Raw genomic sequence first — 11,437 nt, 5'->3', positions numbered from 1 at the left:
TGGGTTACAGAGAATAACCAGAGGGCTCAGTTATGCTCTCTGAATAACTATGTTTGCTTAGTGTTTTCTAGACAATATTAAATTTCACTAAAATAGACAAGGTTGATAGGACTTGGGGGGATAACTCATTGACTCAAGCTATCATTTTATAGGATTGTGAGAAAACAAATAGATGTACATTTAAAATACACTCATATTCTTGCTAGAAGAGAGGATTTTGAATATTCTTACATCAAAGACATGGTAAATGTTTAAGGCAATGGATATGCTAATTACCATGATTTGATCATTATGCAATGTAAAATGTACTGAAACATCACATTGTACCTCATAAATATGTACAATTTATTATGTGTGAATTAAAATTTTGAGTATAAGAAAAAATAAACTTCAATTATAAGAAAACAACCCAACTTTTAAAAAATGGGCAAAATATGTGAACAGATACTTCACTAATAGAGATTTGCAACTGGCAAATAAGCAAATGAAAAACTGGTCATCATCACTAGCTATTAGAGAAATGCAGATTAAAACTACAATAAGAAGCAATGCTGCCAGTCCAGACGCATTGTTTTGACCATTTCCAACTTGCCCCGGCCCTTCCCGGGGTATCGCTGGGGACCCTACGCCGACGGCCCCCCTCCGCCCGCGCCCCAAGGGCCAACTGGGCAAATTGGGAGACCCGCCCCGCGGGGCGACCCAACTTTTCGGAACAGACCCCCACCGCCCACCACCGCAGACCCCCGGACCCCCGCTCCCAGCGGAGATTCAGGGAACCCCGCACCCCAAGCCCTTCTAAATCGTGCAGTGTGAGTGTGACGGCCAAGAGCGGATGCAGCCCGGGATCGCCCGCACCTTCCCGTGGGCGGAAGTGCAGGAGCCGGCTGGGGAGGCCGCGCCCTAGAGGAGCGGCTAGGAAGCTGACACGGGGAACTGAGGTCAGCCTGGGGAGGGGACAAGACAACGAGAGCCGGGCGCCTCGGGGGCGGCGCGGGAGCCTCCGCAGGACCGGGCGGGCGCCCCGGCTGGCGCAGGCGGGGGGCGCGCCCCCTTTACCTGCGGCTCCGGCTCCTCGGCCATTTCCTCATGCGGCGGCGGCCAGGACTGAGCTGACACCACACAGGCGGGCCGGGTTTGAATGAGGAGGAGCGGGCGCGGAGAGGAGGTGGCGGGGAGGGCGGAGGGAGGGAGGTAGGCGTCGCGGAGTTTTTCTCGGCCTTTTGTGCGGACACCTCTCGGATTCCGCGCCCGCACCCGGCCCCCAAAAAGACATGGGGAGCAGCGGGCGAGGGGTGCAGCCATCCGCCGAGGCGCCTAGTGCCTTCGCGCCTCCAAGACCCCCGCCCTAACAAAAAAGGAGCGTCCCTCACCCCTACCCCCGCCCGGAGGATTTAGGGCCTGGGCTCACCTCGGGCGCTGAGCTAAGTGTAGGCGCCAGGGGTCCCTAGAGCCGCCGGGGCGCAGCGAGTCCGGCGCTGGGTGACCGTTGGGTCAGAAAGTGTTGAGGTAGCAGCTGTTGCGCCCTCCCTTGGCCCCACCGCTCGGAGGCGCCCCGCCCCCTGCCTTGAACGGCCGCCCGGCCCCGCCCCGGCCCCGCCCCAGCGCCCACGTGACTAGCATAGGCGCTCCCCCGCTCCGCCCGCCGCCGCAGACTCCGCCTCCGGGACGCGAGCGAGCGGCGAGCGCGCGCACTACCAGTTCTTGCTCGGCGACTCCTGCGCACGCGCGCGCCGTGCCACCCTCCCCGCACCCCGTGTCCCGCACCCCTCCTCCCGCCATCCGGCTTAACCTGGCGGGCGCGCGCCGCGGCAGTAGCCGTGACAGGTACCCGGCCGGGGGGTGGGGTTGGCCCGCGAGGGTGTGCGCAGGCACAGACCCGGGTCCTGTCCCCGCCGCCCCCTCTTCTGCAAGGTGTGCCTGGGCGAGGGGAGGGGCCCGCGGCCCGAACCCCTGGGTCACCCCCGAATTACAAACAAAAACCTTAAAGCCATTGCTCGCGGGTTAGAAGGCAGCTGTGCGTGCTCAGGAAAAGAAGCCACGCACAAGGGACCGCACGCGGCGTGGATACAGTGACACGAAACACCCAAAATCTCTTTTGAAAGGGAAACCAGGCACAGTGGCTCATGCTTATAATCCCAGCACTTTCGGGGGCCAAGGCGCTCACCTAAACCCGAGAGTTCAAGACCAGCCTGGGCAATACGGCGAAACCCTGTCTCTAAGAAAAATATAAAAATTAGCTAGGCATAGGGCTGGGCACGGTGGCTCACGCCTGTAATCCCAGCACTTTGGAGGCCGAGGCGGGCGGATCACGATGTCAGGAGTTCCAGACCATCCTGGCTAACACAGTGAAACCTTGTCTCTACTAAAAATACAAAAAAAAAATTAGCCGGGCGTGGTGGCAGGTGCCTGTAGTCCTAGCTACTTGGGAGGTTGAGGCAGGAGAATGGCATGAATCAGGGAGCGGAGGCTGCAGTGAGCCGAGATTACACCACTGCACTCCAGCCTGGGGGACAGAGTGAGACTCCGTCTCAAAAAAAAAAAAAAAAATTAGCTGGGCATGGTGGCTGGCACCCATGGTCCCAGCTACTCAGGAGGCTGAGGTGGAAGGATCTCTTGATCCCGAGGAGGTCAAGGCTGCAGTGAGCCAAGATGGCATCACCGCACTCCAGCCTGGGCCACAGACCCTGTCTCAAAAAAAAAAGAGAAAGTGGGGAAGAAAATGTAATACAAATTAATATACCAACAGCAATTAGTGAGTACTTCTTCCATGGAGCTGGGAGAGAGAATAAATGTTTGTAAAATTAAAATGTTCTACGCTAGAAATCAACTTTCCTTCTATGCTTTCTTTACTTCACCCCTTATAGCTACTTAGTAAATCTCACAAATCCTATCCTTCTAATCTCTCTGAAATGTATGTACCCGTTCCTTTCTATTCTCACCACCCATGTTTCTTTGTTTCCTTCTGGCCTGTGTAATAATCTCATAATCGCACCTCCTGTACCTGCCTTCTTTCTAGTCCAGAATATGTTTTCCTAAATTCCACCAATAACCATCCTGCTACTGCTTTGTGTGAAATTCTCCAAAAAAAATTTTACTTTTCCAAAATAAGTCAGGCTCCCTCTCTTAGGATACAAAACCACACCATGGCCCCAGCCAATCTTTCAGCCTGATTCACTCAGTATATATTTATTGACCTCTCCTTTCTCCCAAGCACTTGGCTAGATAGTAATTAAAGAGTGCGGCACAAAACAAATTGGATTCCTCCCCTCATGGAGCTTGTATTTTAACAGGAAGCACAGACATTAAATAAATTAAAACACAAAAAAATAGACAAGCATATAATTACAGTATGTATCCTAGAGAAATATCACTCATGCAGAAAGCATACACAAGGATGCAGCACTGTTTCCAATAGCGAAAAGCTAGAAACAACCTACATGTTCTCCAAAAGAAAATTGCCACATAAACTATACCATATCCAAATTATCCAAATTTTAGAGTATAGACAACAGGTTGGGCGCGGTGGATCACGAGGTCAGGAGTTCAAGACCAGCCTGGCCAACATGGTGAAACCCCGTCTCCTCTAAAAATACAAAAAAATCAGCTGGGCGCTGTGGCAGGCGCCTGTAATCCCAGCTACTGAGGGGACTGAGGCAGGAGAATCGCTTGAACCCTAGAGGCAGAGGTTGCAGTGAGCCAAGATCGTGCCACTGCACTCTAGCCTGGGTGACAGAGCAAGACTCCATCTCAGAAAAAAAAAAAAAAAATAGAATATAGACAACAGGCCAGATGCAGTGGCTCATACCTGTAATCTCAGTACTTTGGGAGGCAGAGGTGGTCTGATCACCTGAGGTCAGGCGTTTGAGACCAGCCTGGCCAACATGGCGAAACCCCGTCTCTACTAAAAATACAAAAATTAGCCGCGCGTAGTGGCGTGCGCCTGTAATCCCAGCTACTTGGGAGGCTGAGGCAGGAGAATCACTTGAACCCAGCAGGCAGAGGTTTCAGTGAGCCGAGATCGTGCCACTGGGCAACAGAGCAAGACTTCCTCTCAAAAAAAAATACACACTGTGAATAAAATGTTTACTAGTTCCATATCCTGCTTTTGGATAAACATTTGATACACCATTCTATACTTACTCCTCTCTTTGCTCTATTCTGAATGCCTGCACCCCTCCCCGCCACCCAATCCCCCAACGTATATGCCATATATATAAGCATCAACCTGTAACCACCCTAATCGGCCCCAAGGTCACTCAAAATGCCACCTCCTTCAGTTACTCTCTCCTTTGTTCAATGCCTCCTTTATAACACTGTCTGCATTATGCCCAGCCCTGGGTATGTTATTTCTCTTACCACCTGAATAGTGGGGAGGCTCTTCCAAGGGAAGACCAGTTTCCTCCATGCTGTGGAACGGTCAACACACAGTAGGTGCTCCAATATTTAGCTGTTCCAATATGTAGCTGTTCTGTGCTCCTTGGGTTTTTGTTTGTTTGTTTGTTTGTTTGAGACAATGTCTCACTCTGTCGCCCAGGCTGGAGTGCAGTGGCGTGATCTCAGCTCACTGCAACCTCTGGGGTTCAAGTGATTCTCCTGCCTGAGCCTCCTGAGTAGCTGAGATTACAGGCGTGCACCAGCACACCTGGCTGATATTTGAATTTTTAGTAGAGATGGGGTTTCACCATTTTGGTCTCCAACTCCTGACCTCAAGTGATCTGCCCGCCTCCCAAAGTGCTGAGATTGATTACAGGTGTGAGCCACTGCTCCTGGCCTCCCTAGATTCTTTTTTTTTTTTTTTTTTGAGACAGTTTTTCACTCTTGTTGCCCAGGCTGGAGTGCAATGGCGCAATCTTGGCTCACTGCGACATCTGCCTCCCCAGTTCAAGCAATTCTCCTGCCTCAGCCTCCCTAGTAGCTAGGATTACAGGCACCTGCCACCACACCCAGCTGAATTTTTGTATTTTTAGTAGAGACGGGGTTTCACTATGTTGGCCAGGCTGGGCTTGAACTCAGGTGATGCACCCGCCTCAGCCTCCCAAAGTGCTAGGATTACTGGCATGACACACCTCACCCGGCTCCTGGATTCTTTAATACACTCGTTTTTTTTCCTCTTTCATGTGACATGTACCTAATAAGCACCCACTATGTACACCAGGCATTGTTCTATGTGCTGGAGATGCCGCAGGGAACCAAATAGATCAAAATGCCTATCCTCATGGAGTTAACATTTGATATTATAGTGTGTTAGATATTATAATAAGTACTATGGAGAGAAATACAAGGGGCAAAGGGGCTACAGAGTGGAGGGGTGGTGAGGGAAATGTTAAACAGATTGGCCCTGAAAGGCTTCATCATAGACACATCTAAATAAAGATCTGAAGGGGGTGACAGTGGCAGCCACAAGGAGTTCTAGGGGAAGAGCATTCCAGGTTCAGGGACAGGCAAGCGAAGTCCTTGAAGCAAAGTGCACCCAGTGTTTCAAAGAACAGCAAGGAGGCCAGCATGGCATTGTGGCTGGCGTGGAGACAAGCCAGGAAATTAGGATAGGGATGGTGCATCTTGATTGCACGGATCTTTCTGGCCATGGTAAAGATTTTGAATTTCATTCTGAATGGTCCTGAGAGCTCTGAATAATCCGAGCAAAATGGCCGGGCTCGGTTAGTAAGTGGGTTCACACAATCAAGAGCACTCCTAAAATAGTAACACAGGGGCTCTCTCCTTTGCTGAAATCACTCAGATATTTAAATGTATCTCTATTTCAGGTTACTTCTACAACCATAACAGTAATAATAATAATAGTAAGAAGAGGGCTGAGCGCAGTGGCTGGCTCATGCTTGTAATCCAAGCACCTTGGGAGGCCAAGGCTGGCAGATTGCTTGAGTCCAAGAGTTCGAGACCAGCCTGGACAACATGGCGAAACCCTGTCTCTACAAAATACAAAAATTATTACAAAATTAGCCAGGAATGGTGGCAGGCACCTGTAATCCCAGCTACTCAAGAGTCTGAGGCAGGAGATCACTTGAACCCAGGAGGCGGAGGTTACAGTGAGCCAAGATCATGCCATTGCACTCCAGCCTGGGCAAAAAGAGTGAAACTGTCTTAAATAAAATGAAATGAAATGAAATGAAATGAAATGAAATGAAATAAAATAAAATAAAAATTTGGCGGGCTTGGTGGCATGCGCCTTTAATCCCAGCTACTCAGGAGGCTGAGATGGGAAGATAATTTGAGCCCAAGGGGTTGAGGCTGCAGTGAGCAGTGTTAGTGCCACTGCACTCCAGCCTGGCCGACAGTCTCAAAAAATAAAATAAATAAAATAAGAAGAACAGGGAGGAGAAGAGGAGGGATAAGAAGGGGAAAAACAGGCCAGGCTCGGTGGGAAGCCAGCACTTTGGGAGGCAGAGGCAGGAGGATCACATTAGGTCAGGAATTCCAGACTAGCCTGGCCAACATGGTGAAACCCTGTCTCTACTAAAAGTACAAAAATTAGCCGGGCATGGTGGTACGTGTCTGTAATCCCAGCTACTTGGGAGACTGAGGCAGGAGAATCGCTTGAACCCCGGAGGCAGAAGTTGCAGTAAGCAGAGATGGAGCCACTGCACTCCAGCCTGGGCAACAGAGACTCTGCCTCAAAATAATAATAATAATAAAAGGGGAAAAACAAAATGATTTACTGCACCCCCACTATGTACCACTCTCAGATCCAAAGCTGATTTATATTATGGTGTTACTTAGTTCTCCTGATAACCTTCATGCTTAAATCCATTTGCAGATGAGGAAACTGGGGCCTGATGTTAACTTTCTGACTTAATTCTCTTACTTGAAGATCTACAACTAGAAGAAAGTGGGATTCTAGCCCAGATCCAATGCCAAAAGCCATGCTGACTCATACCATTCTTTTCTGTCTTAAGTGGTTGACCTTGGCCTTAGGAAAACAGAATAATAACAATCACTGATTGGGCATTGACTCTGGGGCAAGCACGCCATCCTCCATTTTGAGATCCCCCAGCAGAGTTGGAATCCAAGTCTCCCAGAATACAAAGTGGCACCTAGGAGCAGTGACCCCCACAGCAGGTCAGGGCTGAGCTCTTGAAAATGGCTCTCTGGGTTCAAATCAAAACTCGATTCCCCAGCTGTGCCACCTTGGGGCTTCCTTTGAACTCTCTTTGACTCCATTTTCCCCATTTTACAGATGGGGATAACAGAACTCCCTAACGGCTGGGCGCAGTGGCTCCCGTTTGTAATCCCAGCACTTTGGGAGGCTGAGGCAGGAGGATCGCTTGAGCACAGGAGTTCTAGGCCAGCCTGGGCAACAAAGTGAGACCCTGTCTTTGCAAAAAGCCTAAAAATTAGCTAGGCATGGTGGTTGTGTGCCTGTGGTCTCCAGCTACATCAGAGGCTGAGGACAGGAGAATTGCCTGAGCTCAGGAGTGCAAGGCTGCAGTGACCCAAGATTGTGCCACTGCACGCCAACCTGGGTGACATAGTGAGACCCTAAGATAGACAGATAGATAGATAGATAGATAGATAGATAGATAGATAGATAGATAGATAGATAGATAGATACATACATACATACATACATACATAGATAAAAATTGAGGTGCACTGTCACTTGAGAATTTCAAATTATGTGATAAGTATCTAAAGCAGTCAAAGAAAGGCTTTGGAGATGACCAGAAAGTACCTTATGTAACTAAGTTATTAAGTCCCTAAACCATTTATATTTAAATATAGAAAATATATTTAATAACTTGATACAGGAAAAAAGAGCTTGTCAAAAAATCTCAAAAGAATAAAGTCTATTGGATTTAAACCATTTCCTTATAAAACCTGATTGCTGTATTACAGATATGAACTCTATATGCACTCAAATCCTTTCATCAATAAAAGGCAATAAGACTCTTATTGAGTAACAATAAGAGGCAATAAGGTTCTTATTGACTGTAACATTATTTAGGATAGTTCTTTCCAATAGAAATATCAGGATCAAGGGGTTACATAAAAAAAAAAAAAAATTTTAAGTCAGTACTATACCATCATCTCTGCAAGGTAACTGCTCAGAAACAGAGCCTGAGGAATCTTTTCTGATCACAGATCTTTTGGTTTTCCCTTGCCCAGTTCGACTTCTTTGCCACACCATAAATCCACCAATACTTATCCAAAAAAGAAATTGGGTAAACTGATAAATAATTTCTCCCTACGTTTCCACAGTACACAGGCTAAAAATGCTTTATCTTGAATAGTAAGTCATTTTCCAAAATTAAATCTGTGCTAGTCTAAATAAATAACCTGAGTTTTAGGTAAAATAGAAGTTAAAAACAACAACAACAACAAAAAAAAGGCAAAGCCACTGTTATCACTTATCAAACAGAATACAAAAAGACCTGTGTGCACTTCCTCTTCTAAACAGTGTCAGTGTAAATATCAAACACTAAATTACGCTGGCTTATCTATTTGACAAATATTAGTGTCTCATACATCACATAACAGTCATGCACTGCATAATGATGTTGGTAAACAAAGGGCTGCATGTTAAGGCAGTGGTCCCATAAGATTATAATGGAGCTGAAAAATTCCCACCACATACAGACACCACCATAGTTATAACACCGTAGCACAATTACTTTATTTTTTAAAATGAATTTAGCGTACCATACAGCCTAAGTGTGTAGTAAGCTATACCATCTAGGTTTGTGGAAGTGCACTCTATGATGTTCACACAAGGATGAAAATGCCTAATGATGTATTTCTCTGAACTTAAGTGATGGATGACTGTGTCTGTATATTAACCGGCTAACTGGTACATTAGCTGGAGGACAGAAGACACAAACTACCTAGATGACACAAATATTCTTTGACTGATATGATTTCATGGGGAACGGTGTCTGGTACTCCAACGTATGAGGGCATTTATACATGGGACACATAGAGCCCTGTGGTTAAGAGCATGGAATCTGGAGTCAGACTATGTAATTCTGCTTACTCACTAAATACTTCTCAATGCCTCAATTCTTTCACTGGTTAAAAATGGGGGTAAGGCAAAGCAGCTTCTCATACATATGTTAAAAGGACAAATAACATAAGTGAAGTGCTTAGAATAGAGGTCTGGTACACAGTCAACACTATAAGCTTTTGTGAAATGATATCGCTGTCTAGCAATATACTCTGTGACCTAATGGGTCCCTCAATTAGAGGGTTGACTTCCATGTGAGGCAGAGGAAAAGAAAACAGTAAATACAAGTTCCTGGAAGAAATCTGCAATGTCTAAAAAAGTACACTTATAAGCCTCATGATTAGGAAGAAATGAAATCATTTTCATAAAACGATTTAGAAGCAACTCATCTTAGGTCCTTATTATAGATATGACCTATTTAAAAGACAGGTTATCTTTTAAGGTCTCATGGAATACGAACGAAGTAAGAAAGTTCTTCCTTACATATCAAAAGGGATTTAGATCACTCTTACCAATAAAATATAAGCAATAAGAAGCATAAAGATTGTACGAATCCAATTTAAAACCTCATTGGTAAACAGACATTAATAAACTGGCTAAGGAAAGCCTACTCAACACGTGTGAAAAGCGGAAAAAATTTTTTAAATAAATACATAAAAGCCTACAACTTCTGTATTGTGACAATTTTAATAATTTTTTCCAATAAGGCAAATAAAACTGACAAGCAAGACCGCTTTTCTCTCCACTCCTGAGGCAGATAAGAAATGAGTGTTTAATCAGTCATGGTTTTTAACTAGACTATAAATTCTAGGAGCCATAATAACTCTGTCTTGTTCCCCTTCACACTGTATACTTACTGGCATTCCTGCATAAACACTGAAATAAGTTTTTTCAAAAAAAGATATTAGAAAGTGAATACTGAAAATTAAAAGCGTTACAGAAGTACACATCCAGAGGAACTATATAAATGGCCTTCAAACTCCAAGTATGAACAAAAGCCAATCTAGTAAAGCATTTAATAAAATGGTTAACATTTGGGATAAGGCATTCAATAATGGTTCATTGTGAAGTATTCACATATTCAAAATAAAGAACTCTGGAGCTAAAAAGTCGTATTCAAATAGTTTAGTTCTTTAATTTATGCGCACATATTTTTGTTTAGACAGTTCTTAATCCTGAATATTTAATTTTAATTGAAGTCTTCAGTATTGTATTTTTCTTTAATTAACCAAGTGTTGATGATATTGAAATGTCTACCTCAGGCACTATACCTGGTCTGTATGGTTTCCTTTTTCTCTTTTTGACACCATCTGTTCCTTCCACTCCCTTAGTTTCATCATCCACAGCTTCCCGCTCAGGACTAGATTCTGATTTTCCATCACAATCCATAAGTTCTCCTTCTGGAAAAAAGTAAATATATACACAAAACTGGAAAACTCTATCAAATATATAATCCCTACATAATGGGGAATAAAAAGTAGGGTTGTTGCTGAACCATTTTAATTGTACATCCCTGTTGGTAGGGAAAGTATGAAAGGAGATAGAAGCAGCCCCAAATGGTTGTAGAAATTGTGCTGCTTAGTGCAGTGTTCCCATGAAATAAAACATAATCAGAGAAGGGGAACACAGAACTCAGAGTTCTGTTAAGTGCAATCCATTTGCACTTAACAAATTCATTTGCTTTTAATTATGTCTTCAGGTCCAGGTCTCTAGACTAGAACTCTCTTCTGAGCTTCAACCACAGCTATAATTGAATATTACCTAGTTACTGAAAACTGTATATCCAAAATGAACTATTAATTTAAAATAAACTTTCTCCTTTTTCCCATGTTACCTATCATCGTTAAAAGGCATGGAAATGTAACCTGGAGAAGACAGAGGCCTGGAAGACCACCTTAATCATTCCTAATCTCTTTCCTCCTACAACCAAGACTCCTCAATACCTCTGAAATGCATTTTATCACTCTCTACTACCATCTTAGTCCAACCTCAGATGACTCACTATTAATACAATATGCTCCTATCTAGTTCCCCACCTCAAAGCTTACCTCTCTCCAATCAATTCTTTAAATTACTGCATAAATGATCTTTCTATAAATATGTATCAATTTTCTGCTTAAAATCCTTTCATGTCTTCCCAATGCCCTCAAAATAAACTTCAAATTGCAAGGCCCATTACAACAGTCTCTTGTAAACTTTCCAGCTTCATCTCACTCCCACCAGTGAACTACACTCAGTTCTTTGAATGTATCAAGCTCTTTCTTCCACTATCTTCCCCAGTTTCTGCCTTCTACCTAACTTATCTTTCAGGATTTATTCTAAACTTCACTGTATTAAAGAATTCCTGATATTTAGATAAGATTATGTCAAACAGTTTTATGCTCGTATGTGTGAACGTCATGCTTCATTTTTATTGGTCCTTTAAAATCTGTGTCCCTGCTAGATTATATTCTCCATGAGAACAGGTACACAGATTTTCTT

At 44.7% G+C, this 11,437-nt stretch overlaps 1 protein-coding gene across 1 annotated transcript in view; it reads right to left on the bottom strand.

The window, feature by feature from the left end:
• Positions 1–1,444: 1,444 nt before the first annotated feature.
• The window catches only part of LOC129524654 (histone-lysine N-methyltransferase 2C-like), a 46,996-nt gene continuing 37,003 nt past the window's right edge, over positions 1,445–11,437 (bottom strand). Inside the window, 3 exon segments of the mRNA XM_063696943.1 lie at positions 1,445–1,950; positions 8,038–8,156; positions 10,221–10,356. Of these exon segments, the coding sequence (XP_063553013.1) occupies positions 1,445–1,950; positions 8,038–8,156; positions 10,221–10,356 (761 nt within the window).

The sequence above is a fragment of the Gorilla gorilla genome, chromosome 13 (assembly GCF_029281585.2).
Source record: "Gorilla gorilla gorilla isolate KB3781 chromosome 13, NHGRI_mGorGor1-v2.1_pri, whole genome shotgun sequence".
Classification (NCBI taxonomy): Eukaryota; Metazoa; Chordata; class Mammalia; order Primates; family Hominidae; genus Gorilla; species Gorilla gorilla.
This window is presented reverse-complemented; position numbering and strand designations above follow the sequence as displayed.